The sequence below is a fragment of the Aquarana catesbeiana genome, linkage group LG01, assembly GCF_042186555.1.
Source record: "Aquarana catesbeiana isolate 2022-GZ linkage group LG01, ASM4218655v1, whole genome shotgun sequence".
In the NCBI taxonomy this organism is placed as follows: Eukaryota; Metazoa; Chordata; class Amphibia; order Anura; family Ranidae; genus Aquarana; species Aquarana catesbeiana.
Genome location: NC_133324.1, coordinates 326,408,535 through 326,428,119, shown reverse-complemented (window position 1 = coordinate 326,428,119; position 19,585 = coordinate 326,408,535). Strand labels below are relative to the sequence as shown.

Sequence of the window (19,585 nt, the reverse complement as noted above, 5' to 3'; positions counted from 1 at the left end):
CAGCAGTGTAAGTCATTGGCTCCTGCTGCTGTCAATTAAATCCTGTGAGGAGGGAGCAGGGGGGCAGGGCCAAGCTGCACTGTGTATGTCTATAGATGTACACAGCTTGACTGTGAGGAGGAGCCAAGGAGGAGGGGCCAAGAGTGGCAGCCTGGGACCCTAAAGGGGAGGTTTGGGGCCACTCTGTGCAAAACCATTGCACAGGGCAGGTATGTATAAGCCTGTTTATTGCTTTAATTTTTTTTTTAAAAATGCTTTACAATCATTTTAAAGCTCACCCAATCCTGTCATCACTGGGAGACATGGGAGCACACACAGAAATTGCTGGAAACCTCCCACAGTGTGAGCTCTCTTGGTCCCAATAGCTACAGATGCTGAGTCAAACAGAAGAGAGGGGAAGAGAAAGAAAGGGGAAAAACTCCCTGTCATATGGTGACTGCCCTAATGATCACTTTGCTTTACTTATTTCTAACCTTGCAGTGTGCATAATATACTAATGAGCGCTGCACTGTGCCTTACATACTACTGACCTTTGAACTCTGTGCTACATTCTAATGACCTCTGAACTCTACGTTACCCCCTGATCCCTGCACTGTGCCTTATATACTACTGAACTCTGCACTCTGTTGCACCCTGGTAATTTTTGATCCCTTTCAGTTGTTCAGGTAGATCTCCACCTCTCCAGGGTTGCCTACCTCTGGTGCAGAGATTATTAAAGTGGTTTTAGAAAAATTTGTGTTATTTTTGAACACCATGAAAAGGTGACACATAAATGTATTTCTAAAGTCAGAATGAAAATAAAGTCAAAGTGGGATATTACAGTATTTTGTGGTACTGTACAAAAATTTGTGAAATGAGAGTAACCTCTAGGAACTATGATATACTGGGGTGGAAGCTGTTTTGTGGAAGCTTTTATGCGGCATATTGGTAATGTGTATTTTCCATGAGCATATAGGAAGCAACTGAATACAACATAAAAGACAACTTCTTCTTTTTGAAACACTTATAACCACACACCAGAGTAAGCGGACGGTCCTACCACACTTAGAATGGTTGAAGAATTTAGGTCTAAAATATCAGGTATGTTCTTTTTTGCTCTAACTCAGTATCCTACATATTTATAATTTAATTGTCTGTTATGTTAAATATTAAATACCCAGCTATACTGTAACTATCACCATATTGTTTACAGTATGTTATGCACAAGATTGAGATTGCAATGTGATAGAAATGTAGTGGTACTGCATTATATATGCCTGCTCTAGTTTTATTAGCTCATTCCTAATTATTTTAAAATTTAAAACAATTATATATAACTGTCCAAAAGTGATTATAAAGGATCATTTTTTCTTTAAACAACAAACATGTTATACTTACCTGCTCTGTGCAATGGTTTTGCATAGAGCAGCCCCCATCCTCCTCTTTTGGGGTCCCCTGCTGGCACTCCTGGCTCCTCCAGTCTTCAAGTTAGCCCTAGAAAGCTGTTTGCTGGGGGGTTACTTGTTCAGGCTCCTGAGCCGCACTGTGTAAGTCTATTGACAAACACAGTGTGACCTGGCCCTGCCCCTGGCTCTGTCGTCACTCTCACCAATGGCTTCTGTTGCTCTCACTGCAGTGAGTCCAGTGAGAAGCGAGAGAGAGCGGCATCGCTGCTCTCGGGCACAGTGTTAGACCAAGATCGGGCTCAGGTAAGTATTTAGGAGGGAGCTGCACCTAAGAGGTTTTTTGCCTTAATGCAGAGAATGCATTAAGGTCAAAAAATGTTTAGCCTTTACAATAACTTTAGGGGTTGGCAACAATGTAGCATGTTGAAGGATAACTTTTTGGCTTGTAAAAAAAGAAAAGATATAATGCTTCTCGGAATTTTAAAGAACTATTTAAATCAAGTTGCACGGCTGATTTTACTGAGTCACAAGGTGTTTTCCGTCAGTCCCAAGACTCTGAGCTATGAAACAGCTTGCTTAATAAACCATACATATTTTAGATTTAGTAGCATTTTCAGAATTAAAACCATTTTTGAGTGGGCAGAAAATATGCTGCAATATATCATTTGGTATATACACCATGTTGTTATTTTCTGGTCTTTGTGATTTTGGCCTACTGTAGAAATAAGCACTCACTGTTACTATACTTCTACCTGCAGTCAAACCTGCAGAGACAGTACCTGTAATGCCGCGTACACACGATCGTCGGAAAAAGATCTGACGGCTTTTCTGACAGAATTCCGCTCAAGCTTGCCTTGCATACACACGGTCACACAAAAGTTTGCTGAACTTTCGACCGTCAAGAACGCGGTGACGTACAACACTACGACAAGCCGAGAAAATTAAGTTCAATGCTTCCAAGCATGCTTCGAATTGTTTCCGAGCATGCGTAAGAATTTTGCACAGTGTAATCAGACGATCGCATTTTCGGATAGGAACTTTTCCTGACCGAAAAATTGAGAACATGCTCTCAATCTTTTGCTGGCTAGAATTCGGCCAGCAAAAGTCCGATGGAGCATACACACGGTCGCATTTTCCGACGAAAAACTCTCATTGGTCTTTTGCGGGCCGAAATTCCAACCGTGTGTACGCGGCATAACACTATCTCAAATCTGCTTTTGCTGGTGCTATATTGAAAAAAAAAAAAGGCTGCAGCATTACAGACAGTAATCATCACATGACAGCATCACAGTTACAGATACAGACTGTTCAGTTACATAGATGGGTTACCCAGAGGCTTTCAGACTGTTGTAATTCCTCATAACATGTAACTTACAGTATATGTAAAACCAATCACTAAAAATCTCATGTTAGTTTTCAAGTTAAAGTAATTTCAAAAGTCAATTTCAATATTTCTAATCTTTCGCTTTTATTTAAGTCATACCTGGTGATCCTGCCAGGAAGATCTTTGTTCAAGCAGTTCCTATTATAGTGTAACACTTTCCCTGTCACCTTGTCACAGACTTTCTCATAGGTAACTACTATTATGCAGGACATTTCACAGATATGGTCCAATGCTGTTACTGTCAGGAAACCAACCCTGAGAAGTGACATGCAACAATTGCATGTAGACAGGAAATGGCTGCAAAAGGTTGCAGTAGATCATCAGTGCTGCTATGCAACCAAGATTTAAAAGGGTAAAAACGCTAAACAAATGGTAATTGCTTATGATAAACCATACTTTAGTAAATTAAAGTCAGTAGATCTACTTTATTTTTGCAGAATATTCTGAATTTAGTGATACCCATGATTTCATACAAAAGTGTGCATTAAAGCGTTTGTTAGGCATTAAGATATACTGTAAGTTGATTGATACTTTTGCATGTAGTCCATGAGAAAGAAATTATGATCTCATAAGACCTTGTATAGTGGGAGTACATAGGAAAGAATCATGACACGCAGTTGCAACACCATCAAAATAAAATTTAAATTCACAGGTGTACATCCAAAGTAATGTATGTTACAGTGCCACACAATGCAAATAAAATGACAATCTCTAACCTGAAGAAGGCCAAACCGGAACATCAGCTTGACCTCAATCAAGATTCATATAAGGCTTACCAGCCCATACCTATTCCAAATGTAACCTAACCTACAGCTAGCAGGGTAGTAGCCAACAGAAAAAAGACATTTTAGAATGAAAGAAGATTAACTACTGGCACTGTAAAAACTCGGCATATTCTTGACATTCAGTTAGCGTGACATAATGTAGGTATATACAGTATCTCACATAAGTGAGTACACCCCTCACATTTTTGTAAATATTTTATTATATCTTTTCATGTGGCAACACTGAACAAATTACTTATTTTACTACAATGTAAAGTAGTGAGTGTACAGCTTGTATAACAGTGTAAATTTGCTGTCCCCTCAAAATAACTCAACACACAGCCATTAATGTCTAAACCTCTGGCAACAAAAGTGAGTACACCCCTAAGTGAAAATATCCAAATTGGGCCCAAAGTGTCAATATTTTTTGTGGCCACCATTATTTTTCAGCACTGCCTTAACCCTCTTGGGCATGGAGTTCACCAGAGCATCACAGGTTGCCACTGGAGTCCTCTTTCACTCCTCCACAACGACATCACACAGCTGGTGGATGTTAGAGACCTTGCACTCCTCCACCTTGTGTTTGAAGATGCCCCAAAGATGCTCAGCAGGGTTTAGGTCTGGAGACATGCTTGACCAGTCCATCACCTTTACCCCCAGCTTCTTTAGCAAGGCAGTGGTTATCTTGGAGGTGTGTTTGGGGTCGTTATCATGTTGAAATACAGCCCTGCGGCCCCTTGGAGGGGATCATGCTCTGCTTTAGTATGTCACAGTACATGTTGCCATTCATGGTTCCCTCAATGAATTGTAGCTACCCAATACCGACAGCACTCATGCAGCCCCAGACCATGACACTCTCACCACCATGCTTGACTGTAGGCAAGACACACTTGTCTTTGTACTCCTCATCTGGTTGCCGCCACACACGCTTGACACCATCTGAACCAAATAAGTTTATCTTGGTCTCATCAGACCACAGGACATGGTTCCAGTAATCCATGTCCTTAGTCTGCTTGTCTTCAGCAAGCTGCGGGCTTTCTTGTGCATCATCTTTAGAAGAGGCTTCCTTCTGGAACAACAGCCATGCAGACCAATTTGATGCAGTGCAACTTCTTTGGTCGACCATGGCGAGGCCTGTTCTGAGTGGAGCCTGTTCTGTTAAGCCGCTGTATGGTCTTGGCCACCGTGCTGCAGCTCAGTTACAGGGTCTTGGAAATCTTCTTATAGACTAGGCCATCTTTATGTAGATCAACAATTCTTTTTACAGAACTTCAGAGAGTTCTTTGCCATGGGGTGCCATGTTGAACTTCAACTGACGGGTATGAGAGAGTTGAGAGTGAGAGCGATAACACCAAACTTAACACACCTGCTCCCCATTCACACCTGAGACCTTGTACCACTAACGAGCCACATGACACCAATGAGGGAAAATGGCTAATTGGGCCCAATGTCGACATTTTCACTTAGGGGTGTACTCACTTTTGTTGCCAGCAGTTTAGACATTAATGGCTGTGTGTTGAGTTATTTTGAGGGGACAGCAAACTTACACTGTTATACAAGCTGTACTCTCACTACTTTACATTGTAGTAAAGTGTCATTTCTTCAGTGTTGTCACATGAAAAGATAGAATAAAATATTTACTAAAATGTGAAGGGTGTACTCACTTTTGTGAGATACTGTATATAAAAGAGATATAAAGTACAGATGGTATATTGTTACATGGATAAATGTGACATGCACTGCCAATTTTGGTAATTTCCTTTGCTTGGTTACACTTTCACAACCTTTTTATCATAACACATGATCACACAAAGTGACGTATGACCACTCAATTTGATGCAACCGGATGACACATTACTTATTTGTGAGTCAAGAACTTAAAAAGCTATGAAACTAGAGCTATACATCCCATTAAAGGAAAACATAGCCAACAGCAGGGACTTTTCTGATAGCAAGATAACTAGATTATTTTAAGGCAAGTGACACTAAAAGCCTTTCTGAGGTTTTATTTAGCTGTTGCTTACCTACACTTCCTTTTTTTTTAGCCAAACTTCCTTGGTGGTTTGTCTAAAAGAGTTTTCTTTCTTTCCTCTGAAAAACCCTTTGAGATACATTGTGGTTTATCCACGGCTACATATGAAGTTCTGTTTTTATTTTTCACAGACTTGGCTGTATAATGTGGTTAAATCGTTGCCTTCCTTATTCTATCTCTTGGATGATGTTTCTATTTGACTAGCAGTAAAAGCATTAAGGGCAGCCATTCTCAACCAGGGTTTCTCCAGAGATTGCTAGGAGTTCCTAGAGCTGTGGCTAAACGACCTTCTATTTGATGGTGGCTGCATAGTACTGGGCCGGTGCACCTTGACAAAGCTAGCTGCATGACCTTCTAGATTGTAAGCTCTAAGAAGCAGGGCCCTCCACTTCCCCTGTATTGTAAAGATACTGTCTGCCCTCTTGTTTTAAAGTGCTGTGCAAACTTTTGGTGCTGTATAAATCCTGTATAATAATAATAACAATGACACTAAGGATCATTTTAGCTGCCTGTAAGGGTAGCATTATGATTACCAATGTAAGGGGGCATTCCTCCCATTGACCACAAATGAAATGGGCATTCTTTCTATTTGCTACCAATGTAAGGGGCATTTGTTCACTGACCCCTAATCAGTCAGATTTAGGGGCATACCTTTCTGTCTAATTGCCACCTACAAAGTAATTGGATTAGTGATGAAATTATTTAAAAGTTCTTACACTATGCATGCATTCATTTGATCAGAATGTATGTGCTTATTACTACTGCTATCAATATAAATTATTCTAAAGCTGGACTGTGTTGAGCCAGCCATGCTTCTGCACCCTGTAGCATTTGCATGGTCTGCTATGGATATAGTTATGCACTTGGCCCACTCCACCTATCCAATTCTACAGCTAAACTCTGGTGACATGAATAATGACGCAAGCCACATCAATTAATATCTTAATATTATAGAAAGATGAAATCACAAATTAATGGACTTTAAATACCAAACTATTGATGCTGAAATATTTTCTGGTATTTACTGGATAAAGATGAGATGTAGCTTTCGCAGGGACTTGAAAGATAGGAAAGCCCTGTGGAAATAACATGCAATATAAAACAAAAGAGACCGTTTTACCAATTGTAATCAGACCACTTTTCTAGGGTTTCCTGAAAATGTGATTACACAACTCAGTGACTGGTTATCGAACATAAATCACTGAGGTTTTGGATCTCCCTGGGTGCACTAGTTTATCCCTTTCATGACTAAGCCTATTTCTGACATTTGGTGTTTACAAGTTAAAATTTGTATTTTTTGCTAGAAAATTACTTAGAGCCCCCAAACATTATATATATATATATATATATATATATATATATATATATATATTTTTTTTTTTTTTTTAGCAGAGAATCTATAGAATAAAATGGCGATTGTTGCAATATTTTATGTCACACGGTATTTGTGCAGCGGTTTTTTTAAACGCAACTTTTTGGGAAAAGGGACAATTTCATGAATTTTAAAAAAATGAAACAGTAAAGTTAGCCCATTTTTTTGTATAATGTGATAGATGACGTTACGCCGAGTAAATAGATACCAAACATGTCATGCTTTAGAATTGCACGCACTCGTGGAATGGCGACAAACTACGGTACCTAAGAATTTCCATAGGCAACGCTTTACATTTTTTTTACGGTTACCAGGTTAGAGTTACAGAGGAGGTCTAGTGCTAGAACTATTGCTCTCGCTCTGACAATCGCGGTCATACCTCACATGTGTGATTTGAACACTGTTTACATATGCGGGCGCGACTTCCGTATGTGTTTTCTTTGTTGCGCGAGCTCGCGGGGACGGGGGCGCTTTAAAAAAAATTTTTTTTCTTATTTATTTTATTTATTTTTATATTATTAAATTGTGTTTAAAAAAAACTAATTTTTGATCACTTATTGCTGTCACAAGGAATGTAAACATCCCTTGTGACAGTAATTGGTGGTGACAGGTACTCTTTATGGAGGTATTTCAAAAAGGACCAAAGCTGCAACTCGTGACGTTATACGGCGCCAGACAGAAATAGTAAAAATGGAGCTGCACCAAAATTAAATATGGAAAAAACAGCAACAAATGAGCCAATGCGTTAAACACCAGTAAAAAGGTATAAACAATTCCGAAGTGTGGAGGCAAACAAACCCCAATACTAACATCCTGTGAGTATAAACATATACATGAGAATAGACAAAATTGATTATCTATACAAATGAAGTGTATACAAGATGGGTTAAAAAAACCCCAAAAAACGAAAAATTATCTAAAAATAAAAAATAAAAAAAGTGAGTCCATGTGATGTGGATTATCCAATGGAAAAAAACTACAAAACGAAAAAACAAATAAAAGTCCATGCAAGTAGTATACTCAAAAAACAAAAAAAAGGCAACAAAATAGTCCATGCAACATGTGTAAACTTGATCACGGTGAAAAATCAATTCAAACCACCACAGAATAGTGCAGGGAATAGGAAAGATGTCTCCACCTACAGCCACACTCCTGCGTCCCTTCCCTCTCTTCCGGGATAACAGCCGAGCGGCTTTTAGCCGCATCGGTTGTTATCCCTGGAAAGCCGATCGCCCGCTCTTCAAAATGATATCGGGATGATGCCTGCAGCTGCGGGTATCATCCTGGTATAACTCCCGAAAGCTGAGGCCGCACATCTGCGTACGCTCGGTGGGAAGGGGTTATACTGTATCTATGTCTAAGTTCTGTATTCACCCATAGTACAATGCCACACTAATTTATCCCTCAATTATGGTAAAAGTAATTTACTAGATTCTGTTGCTGTGTTTAAAGTGAAGATGGCCATGATCTACAATATCTGTTTTACTGATAGGTACCTTTTATTTTTTTTTGCTTTAGAATGGGTCTGTCAGGGTTGAAATGAGGGAGTGCTTATCCTTAGAGAACTAGATCAAATTAAGGTGATTGTTTTGCTTAAAGTGATACTAATCAGAGAAGTGTTAATTGCCATAATTCATTCACATAAATCATATCTAGAATGTCACTGTATTTTTTTTTAATTTTAATCTTCTAAGTACCTTATTCCTACAGCACTGTTGTCAGGGAATCCCTGTGAGATGTCTGGCACATAGATGTGCGCATGCGCATGGTTTGTCTCGAAGAATGGCTAACATGCATGTGTGTGCATGTGTGTGCATGTGTGCGGGATATCCACGATCGCGAGTGTGCATGTACGCAGGGACACAATCCCTTCTGGTGCCAGACGGTCTATTTAAAGGGAGCCAAACCTACCCTTTTTCTGAACTTGAATTAGAAACCCTCCATAACTATATTGATGAAAGCTTGGAGAAGGGATTAATTCAACCTTCCACATCACCTGTAGGAGCTGGCATCTTCTTTGTTGAAAAGAAAGATCATACTCTCAGGCCCTGCTGGAAAGCCAGTCTTTAAACAGGAACGCAGGAGATGTTTCTTGAAATGTTGACCAAGGCAAAGGCAGAGCTCCTCTGGACTGGACGGCTTAAGTAGGCAGGACTGACAAGCAGGATATGATCAACTGCTGAGTAACTGTGGAGAGAGATGGGCTGGCAATTAGCCGACAGCTGAGCGGCCAGCTCAGAGAAGGAAGGGCTGAGCCCAGCCCTGACATTTTCACAGACATAAGAATTTGGAGTACTTAAGAACTGCTAGACAACTAAGACCTCGACAAGCCAGATGGACACTTTTCTTTTCCCATTTTGAATTCCATTTAACCTTTTGCCCTGGATCCATGAATTGTAAACCTGATACGCTCTCACGCATGTTTCCTGAATCAGTCGCACCTTCTGAACCTGACACTATTTTACCAGCTAAGAACTTCCTGATTCTACAAGTAGATGTGATGTCACAAATCAAAGAGGCGGTCGCTAATCCCCCTCCTCCTCTGGATTTACAATCTTCAACGAAGAGATGAACTCTACTTCCACAAGGAACAAATTATTATTCCCGAACAATTTAGGGTTCCCATTTATAAGACGTGCCATGACCATCCTCTTTCCGGTCACTCAGATCTGGTTTCCCGTTCCGTTTGGTGGCCAGATTTATTAAAGGACTGTAAAAATTATGTCAGATCCTGCTCTGTATGTCTCAGAAACGAGTCTGATTGTGCCAAATCCTGGGGCCTGTTGAAATATCTTCCAGTACCTGAAAAGCCATGGAATATGATTTCCATGGACTTATTGTGGAACTTCCCCCATCTGAAAGATTCACCACTATCTTTGTCATAGTTGACCATTTTTCAAAGATGGCACATTTCATACCTTTGAAAGGAACCCTCTCTGCCACTGAAACTGCTTCTGCATTTATCAAGGAGATGGTAAGGCTACGTGGCATCCCAGCCAGTATTATTTCAGATCGTGGGGCCCAGTTCACCTCCAAATTTTGGAAGGTCTTGTGAAGAAGCATTGAACGCTGAATTTCGTCTATCTTCTGCTTACCATCCACAGACAAATGGACAGACCGAGAGGACAAACCAAACTCTCGAACAATATTTGAGATGATTTTCATCCTTTTTACAAGACGATTTGGTGCTCCTCCTTCCTTTGGCAGAGTTTGCATACAATAACTCAGTTCATACTGCCATCATGCAGTCACCCTTTTATGCCAATTACAGATATCACCCTTACTTCCTGCCTGATGTACCCACGGAATCTGCTGTACCAGCTGTACATGAGAAATTTAACTTTCTCAATCTTAACAACCAACTCTCTTGTGACAGACCATCTTGAAGACATAGGCAGGTAATAAAAAAAAATGTCATAAGAAGAGGAGAGGGAATTTAAATTTGAAACCAGGAGATAGGGTCTAGTTGTCCATTACAAATTTAAGATTGAAGTGTCCCTCAAAAAAGCTTGGCTCAAGATACCTGGGTCCTTTTTCAATTAAGAAAAGGATCAACTCTGTGGAATTTGAATTATCTTTATTGAGTAATATGAAGATTCATCTGCTCGTTTCTCTGCTCAAGCCAACAGTTTCTAATCCCTTTCCGAATTGAGGCTCTGAAACTCCTGCTCCATTATTGATCGAAGGTAACAAGGTAAGGTAGAAGCTATTTTGAACTGTAGAAGGAAGGGAGGTCAGACCCAGTTTCTTATTAAATGGAAGGGCTTTGGTCCTGAGGATAACTCCTGGGAACCAGCCTCTAATGTCCATGCTCCTTGGTTGATACAAGCTTATCTCCAACTTCATCCTGAAAAACGGTCTCCAGTGGGCATCCAGGGGCTGCCCCTAAAGGGGGGCAATGTCAGGGAATCCCTGTGAGACGTCTGGCACATAGATGTGCGCATGCGCATAGTTAATGCAACAAGAATGGATAACAGGCGCGCGCATGTGCGCGGGACTCCGCGATCGCGAATGCGTATGTGCGGGCACAATCCTTCTTGGTGCCAGACGGGCTATTTAAAGGGAGCCCAGTCTCCTATTCTTTGCTGACTGATCTTCAGCTGTGTCCTGTATCCGGATTTATCCTGTATGCTCTCCTTGTTGCTGACCTGGCATGTTCCTTGCACTGAAAGATCCTTTGGAGGGGCTTCTATTACTCTGCTGACGTATGAGTCTGTGTCTGGCCAGCCCTGATTGGTGCTGTTCCAGTCATATGACTAAATAAACAGTTTTAGAAGATCGATTCAAATTAAATGACAAATAACAAAAAACTGTTTTAAGGCTCCCTATAAATCTTTATGGAACATCAAATGTGTATTTTTTGTGAATTATGATGTAGACGGAGTCAAAGATGTTTGACACTAGCTTTAATTTCATTCAGATGGCATGTGCATCCAAAGCTTTTTTTTATACTTTACAGGTATTAGCAATTACATGTAATATATTTAATACTGTTTTATATTAAAAGCTTTTTTGTAAGTCTCTTAGTGAATGTAATCAATCAGCATACTACATCCTGTGACCATAGTGCTTATCAATAGGAGGACATGGAGGAGGAGGAAGGGGAGCGTAATTTACCACTGTGTATTCACCCACATGTGTGACTCGAAAGTCATGTGTGCAGATAGGAAAAAAGGAGGAAATGAAGAGCTTAGATGGGAACATAAATATGAGCATGCTCAGTAGAGGACACCAGCTGGTCTACACAATCTCAGCCTGCAATGGGGACACAGAAAACATGGGAGGGTCAGCTAAAGACAGGCTTAATCAGATATATTTCACGTTACACAAGAAGAATGCTTTGGTTGCTTTGCGAGTTTGCACACTCTGTTGCATAGCATGTAATGAGAGTTTTTCATTGTTTAATGACACTTTAAAATGTTGCTAGTGGTTTAAAATTGTTGTTTACAATTTAGAATGCATCCATGCATTCAAACTATTATGCCATTCATAAAACAATACAGAAATAAGCATAGCATAGAAATCACTTTGTTTTCTGTTGTGTGAGTTTTTTAAAATACCTTCTCTTGTGTATCTTATACTAATGCAGCATCTGTAAGGAGTATACTGGCCACATACTGAATCGCTCAAACTTTCAGGAACCCTGACCCGGAACCAGTATAAAATTGATATTCAGTTCAAAATGCTATATAAGTCCACATCATACTAAGTTCTGAGGTGTTCTTTCTGAGCAGGGGGAAGCCAATCTGACCCCAGGAAATAGAGCACTAGTAGAATTATATATAAACAACATAATTCAACATAAATGCATGCAGTGAAACATGACTAAGGTCCATTTGTTGCTTATTTCTGTATCCTTAGGTTTCATTTATGGGGTCGCTATGCTACTCATTATCTCAGTTAACTGCTGCAACAGTGCAAACAATTCAAGATATATTCTGAGACAGATCATCAACAAAAACCAAGAAATGCTAATTGATGCCGAAACCCTATTTCACACATCTGTAAGTATCATATTATTCAGATAACAACTACTGTGTGCATGACAGGGAGTTTGACATATCATTTATTTGGTGGAAAACCCAATGTTGTAGGTTGTTTTGTAGAATGACTTTTAAAAATCACTTTTTTTTTTTTTTTTTTTTTTTTTTTTTTTGCCACGTCAGTCAACTTTAACCAGAGACTGCTTTCAGATTGGTATTCATATACGTCTCTTATCTAGTCACATCATTGTGGCCTTCCATAATTATCCCTGAATGTCCAGGTGCCGACCGAGAATGCAGGGTCTAGAGCCATACTGTCCTTGGACACTGCTAAGGCTTTTGATAGCCTAGAGTGGGAATATCTCTGGTGGGTACTTGAGAGGTTTGGATTTGGCCCCGTATTTATTGGCTGGATAAAGACTCTCTACAGAAATCCTAGGGCAAGACTTAAGTTAAACAATGATTATTCGGAAAGCTTTCCCCTCGAAAGAGGAACGAGACAGGGGTGCCCCCTGTCACCCTTGCTGTATGTCTTAGCTATGGAGCCACTAGCGGGAGCGGTGAGATCATCACCTGAACTGCAGGGATTCCTTAGGAGGGGGGAGGAAGAGCGAATAGCGCTCTTTGCGGATGATGTCCTATTTTTCCTTGGGGACACGGTTTCCTCATTGGAGAAGATCATGCACCTAGTAGAGGACTTTGGAAAGTTCTCAGGGTTAACCATTAACTGGGAGAAATCGTCGCTCCTGCCGGTTGATCCATTGGCCAACCAGATCCCGACTAGCATGCCCCAATTGAAAGTCACGGAGAAAATGAAGTATCTCGGCGTTGTACTATCCAGAAACCCCAGTGCGTATATTGAGGATAACCTGGCCCCCCTCCTGCAAAAATTTAAAAAGAAATGTGATATTTGGAGCAGACTCCCCCTGTCTGTGGCGGGTCGGGCTAATCTGATTAAAATGGTTTGGCTACCTCAGCTGCTATATTTGCTCCACAACTCCCCAGTTTGGATTGGAGAGAAGTGGTTCCAAAAAATTCAATCTCTTTTTGGGAAATTAATATGGAAAAAAGGGCAGGCTAGGATAGGCCTACAAAAACTGCAGTGTCCTACCACCGAGGGGGGACTGGGAGTTCCCCACCCTTTTACTTATTTTCTGGCAGCCCAGCTACAACAATTGGGCGGATGTGCTACGGATGGAGGGGGAAGTAAGAGCGCCCTTATTGCTTTGCAGGGTTGCCCACACAGCTCATTGGTGGAAGCTCTGGAGGCAGAGTCACTACAACGAGAGATCCCGACTCTTAAAATGATCACTAGAGTATGGCAGACAACTAAGCGAATAATGGGATATAAAGGAACTTCAGAATATTCACCAATCTGGAATAACAAGAACTTGCAGGAATTACTATCTGTAGATAGCAACAGGTTGTGGGGTAGGTGCGGGATAAGTCGGCTGATACAGTTATACGAGGGGGATATCTTGAAATCTTTTGAGGAATTGAAGTATGAGTACGGGATACCAAATCGTACATTCTATACCTACCTACAGATTAGTCACGCCTTGAGCAAGCAGTTTGATAGGCAACCCCCCACATGGTGTAGGATTTCGCTGCTACACTCAATAATTAAATCAGAGACTTCCAAGGGGCTAATCTCAGAGTTATACACTCAATTGATAAAGCGAACAAATATGCAGGTAGGCTTTCCTGGGGGTAGGGACAGGTGGGCAGCCGATGTGGGGGAGATAACGGACGCCGAGTGGAAAAAGATCCTGGAATTTGGAACAGAGGTGTCGGTCTCTCCCTCACAAATGGCTTCCCATCTGATGCTGCTACACAGGTCTTATTATACCCCAAGGAAGCTTTTTATGTTTGGTCGCAGAATTAATGATGAGTGCCCCAGATGCAGAAGAACAGGCGATCTAATCCACATGATATGGCGGTGCCCAAAACTAGTCAGATACTGGTCCGAGATTTTAAGGAAAATAAATATAACGTTCAAAATCAACTTAGTGCTTGATTCTAAGACCTGTGTGCTCGGTCAAGTCGATATAGGGCTGAGAGACAGGTACACAGCGGTGGCGGTAGCCAGATGTCTGTTCCAGGCTAGGAAATTAATAGCCCAGCTATGGCAATCTAGAACTCCCCCGACTTCGGAAGATTGGATTAGAACTGTTAATTCCACAGTCTGGAGTGAAAGGACGTTTTATACCAGGGCCGGCAATTATAACAAGTTTGTAAGGTTGTGGAATCCGTGGGTCCAAGCAATGCCGTGTCCGCAAGCAGTGCTATTTGCGCGCTGAGAGAGTTCGTGTCTTTAGGGGTGAGACATAGCTATGCTAGGTGCAATTTAGTGATAGGAGAGCACGGTGCTCAGATCTGTTGTTGTCCATCAGGTGTGCTCGGGTACTATGGGGGGTTAACAAGGGAGGGTTATAGGGGGGGGGGGGAAGGATTAGTTAAGAGTAAAAAAAGTAGAATATATAAACACGTATAATGTCAATGTTAGGTAATGCGGCCAACAGGCCCTGCGGTATAAGTTGCAGGTTACAAGTCCTGTAGTTCGGGACTATAGATATCAAATGCAAACTGTAGTATGTCATCTTATTTAAGGGGGGATGGGGGTGGGGGAAGGGGGGGAAAAAAAAAAAAGAAAAAAAAAAAAAAAAAGTGGGAAAAATCACTTTATATGGAAATTAAGGAAACCAAATCCACCATGCAGGACTCCTTCATCAGGAATGTGACAAATTATCACATGCCCAATGAAGGACTCCAGCCTGATCTCAAAACGTTGCACTTTTACTGCTGTGATGCTTTCATAAACATCTGGACACTATTTTGAAGATCCATTTTGTGCTGCCAATATATGTTCCGTCCTTTACAAACGCACTATTACTTTGACTTCAATGGGCAAAACATTTACATAAGCCTGATGTATGGACATGCCCTATGAAATGCAATCTCTGCATTGGTTCAGAGCCACTATAGTCAAATATGCACTGGGAATTATAAAAAAAAAAAGTTTAAGGGTCCATACATAAATGTGCATTTTAAAAGTGCAACTTTAGAAAATTAGGTCCTGCTAGATCACTTCAGACTGGCCCCTTTTGCAGTTATAGCTATGTAAAAAAACAAATGTATATACTGTTTAAAATCCAGTAATACACTATCTCACCCTGCTCTGCACATGCTCAGTTATTCTCTATTTTGGGGCGCTATGCCAAAAATCAGAGCCACTAGAGGTCAATCTACTGACAGCCTAAAGATTTATTGTTGCTCATGGGGTCTGGACTTCAGCAAAATGGCAGCCTCCAGCAATAAGAAACAGGTGCAATGCTAGAAGCAATTTACAGCACACACTTATTTTGGTAGCATAATTGCATGTATGTTCCTTGCTAAAGAAAATAATTTTGTATCAAGTTGTTATGGATATAGTTTCTTTTAAACATGTAACTGTATATGCATAGGTTTGCCATTGCTTGTAATGTGCTAGTTCACATTTGTGTGATGTGTTAATATATGTTGCCACAAAGACATTCAGGTCCATTCTTTGATGCATTAAAGTGGTTGTTAAGCCACTTGTATAAAAAGCTCCCATCCCCTCTGTTTTAGAACAATAATTCCCCTGTATCTGTGTTATATCATAAATATGCTTATCTGTACTGGTAACACACTGTCTTCCTGCGATCAGTTGCCTTCTCTCTCCTCTGCCCGGCTGACAGTTCCAGTGGGTGGGGCCGAGCACTGCCAATGACATCAGTCGAGGAGGAGAGGAGAGAGCAGAGACAGAGCTGAGGAGTCACATGATCGCAGGAAGACACTAAGTTATCAGTACAGATAAGCATATTTATGATATACCACAGGCACAGGGGAACTTATTGATCCAATATAGAGTGGATGTTAGGTATGAGAGCAGCAGGAGGGGGGGGGGGGCACTGACACGAGCAGACAGTCAGAGAGGGGCGGGGGGAGAGGATGGAGAAGAGGACACAGGAGACAGAGAGCAGGGCTGCAGCTGACGGAGGCACGTATGCTTACAATGGTGTCAGGCTCAGCAGTCCTGATATGTCATGGTCAAAGTACAGGGGAAGGGCATAGCCAGGCAGGATCAGACAGGTATAACAGGTGATACAGGAGACCAAATGACACAGAACAAGCGCTGTGCTGTAAAACATGCTTTAAGGGAACAGGATCTGATTTTTTGGGGGGTTAATAAATGCTTTAACACTCTGTAAAAGGCCTATTGATGGCAATGGCAGTGCACATCAACATATGACAATGCGTCTTTAACCCTTTTTGCCAACCGTAAGCATATATCCGGTCTTTTCCCGGAGGGCCACACATATGCGTATTTGTGCTGGGAGCGTGTGTAAAAATAAATAAAGAAATAAATAAAAAATAAAGAATAAAAAATAAACAAAGAAAGGACAAGATCAAGGTTTGTTAGGGTCAAGGTCGGGGTCAAAGGTCACCCCAAATTTTGGGTAGAATTAAAAATAAAAATAAAAAATGTAATTAGTATCAGTGTCAGTTAGTGTCAGTGTTTTAGGCAGAATTAAAAAAATGCAAAAATGTGTGCTATTATTTCTTAGCCCTACTACGGGTACAAACAACAACTAACATACACATGTGGTATCGCTGTGATCGTCAGGAGCAGGAGAATTTATTTTGGGTTGTTCTTTGGCGGTAAATTATGGTTATATCAAGAAATATACAGCTACGATATCCTTTACCATTTACCATCAAAAGAAAGCCCAATTTGTCCTATTAAAAACAGGGTAAAATCTACCTAGATACACAAATTAGTTGTGACATTATGTATAGTTTTACTAACACATATCAAAGTTGCAAAATTGTGCTTAGGCATTAACATTTGTTTTACCCTTAGGCCAGAAATTGGTTAATGAAACAACACTTTGGTACTTTTCCAAGAGTTCACTTTTATTACTGTTTGCTTTCTGATTAAATGGGTCCTTAAAAAATGTAATAACTCTTTTAAGCTGTCCATACAGTGTTTTTCATTCAGCTATTAAACACAAGCGAGGTGGATGGAGGAATCTTCCCTGCTAGAGCATTGTATTTTGATAATAGCATTTGCTGCAGTCATAATACATTGTTCATTGGCTGCAGCTGCTAACCAATAAAAATGTTTTCACACGTTCTCTTGGTTCCCACTCACACTGAATTTCGATCTCTGTATGTTCAACTATAGACAAAGTGACTGTATTTATTTATTTTTTAATCAGTGGAGATCAATTGAACTGTATATGTCCCCTATTATTTGTGTTGTCAACAGTGAAGGCACCTCAAACATGTACAAAGTTTATGTATCAAAGTGTCAGTAGTTAGATCTATCATTCTCGTTGTTTAGCTGCCATTAGGCTATAAATGTTCAGAATCCAACAGTGATTGTGCAGAGCAGGTTTGAATGATTTGTGTCTGTGAAGAAATTGAGTTCTTACTAATGACCCTTTTATACTCAAAGCTGCTATCAGTAATGATTCATCTGAGTAGAGATTATCTCAGGATAAAAAAATATTTGAAGTGTTAACGTTTTCTATATGTTTTTAGTTCACAGAACATGGGATTTCTGAGGAAGAGTGTAACCAGTCCCTGGAATGGTTTACAAAACCAAGTATCTCTAATCTAAATGGTACTGAAAAGCTACTAAAAGAGATAGACAGGAACCTGAATCGTTTCCACAAAGCCTTTAAGGACCCGAAGAATGAACATACAGATGAATATACACATAAGGAAATGATCACATTGGCTCTGTCGAGCATTGAAGCACAGCGAAAAAATGTTCAAAACTATCTAAAAAGAGAAAATGGTGTAAATGAAAGTGGACTTGCAATACCCGATAGAGATTTTTATCAAAAAAAGCTTGATTGCTGCTTACTATCCAATAACTACATGGAGTTCCTAAGAGATGTCAACAAAGAGTTAAAGAAGCATGATCAGAGAAGGAAGAAAAGAAATAGGGCTGTTCTGGTTTACTAACACTAAATTCAATGTCAAACTAAGTTTTTCAGTTCCTTCCATACAATCTTTATTTTTGTTTGGAAGATTGCTGCTTTTTAAAGGCCTTGAAGACTCAGAATTTTAGCCAGTGAAAACAATGGACATAAGATGTTTTTAACTTACTACCGGAAATTGAATGTGTAAGATTCAAAGGCACTCTTTTTGCCATACTTTTGCACAAGTTTACCACTGTAGCAAATGGTTTTGTTGCACAAAGGTTAAACACTTGTGGAGCCTTGTTTTTTTTTTTTTTTCGCGGATCATTTCAACTATAATATAATCCACAAAGAGAATAGCACAGAACACTTTAAACTACAATATACTTTTTTAACCTAGGGAAGTTTTTTTTTTATTGCTCCTTGTATCCCTTTTGGAGAAATTTTCCCTCATGTCCAGACAGGAGGAGAGAAGGATGGGGAGTCTTCAATGGGGCATGGACAGCAACAAAGAAGGTTTGGCTGGAGTTGGTCTTTAATATATCTACAGGCATTTGGTGGCAAGCAGACATGATCCAGCCTTTCACACACATGGAGACTGTTGAAGAGGGCACTGTTCAGAAACCTACAGCACCAGCTTATCTAGAGGGAGAAAACAATAGAGATTGCCTGGGAGATATCTACCCAACCCACTGGTTCTTCCTTAGGAACTGTCTAACAATGTCAGAGATTAAATTGATTGCAATGCCCTGGGGTGGCAATCAAACCCCCCCTAGTACACATATGCCACATCCAAACAAGCTGAGAAAATTGAATAATAGGAAAATTGGACTTTGACGGCACGTGTAAGAAAAATAACAAGAACAAAGTTTTAATAGTTCATATAAATTGCATATGTATACAGTACACGTTTAAAAAAAACACAGAAAAATATAAAGAGGACCCATTGGTTAGCCCAAGGGAAGCACAGAGTACACACTTCCTGTGGGGCTATACTATTTGTGTTAGAAAAAGCCCACACTGAGATGTAGTATTTTCTCTTGGGTGTTCCAAAAGTCGCGAAACATGTAGAGCACTTTTTAATTCTTCAAGGACCTTTGGAACACCCAAGAAAAAATACCACATCTCAGAGTGGGCTTTTTCTGACACAAATAGTATAGCCCCACAGGAAGTGTATACTTGGTACTTTACTTGGGCTAACTAATGGGTCC

The 19,585-nt window shown here is 40.3% G+C and overlaps 1 protein-coding gene across 2 annotated transcripts; it reads left to right on the top strand.

Moving 5' to 3' along the window:
* Window positions 1-998: 998 nt before the first annotated feature.
* LOC141131393 (uncharacterized) lies at window positions 999-19,383 on the top strand. Of its 2 annotated transcripts, XM_073618735.1 has the most exons (3): window positions 999-1,080; window positions 12,299-12,441; window positions 17,989-19,383. In XM_073618735.1, the coding sequence occupies exons 1-3, from the start codon at window positions 1,050-1,052 to the stop codon at window positions 18,415-18,417; spliced, it is 603 nt and encodes a 200-aa protein (XP_073474836.1). In that variant the 5' UTR covers window positions 999-1,049; the 3' UTR covers window positions 18,418-19,383. The 2 variants fall into 2 exon arrangements, with proteins under 2 accessions (XP_073474836.1, XP_073474746.1); XM_073618645.1 differs by lacking the exon at window positions 999-1,080 and having other exon boundaries at window positions 12,238-12,441.
* Window positions 19,384-19,585: the final 202 nt, after the last annotated feature.

Coding starts and splice junctions, on each gene's coding strand:
- LOC141131393 (XM_073618645.1), top strand. CDS start 12,259: ATGACTAAGGTCCATTTGTTGCTTATTTCTGTATCCTTAGGTTTCATT. Junction 12,442..17,988: donor AAACCCTATTTCACACATCT/GTAAGTATCATA, acceptor ATATGTTTTTAG/TTCACAGAACATGGGATTTC.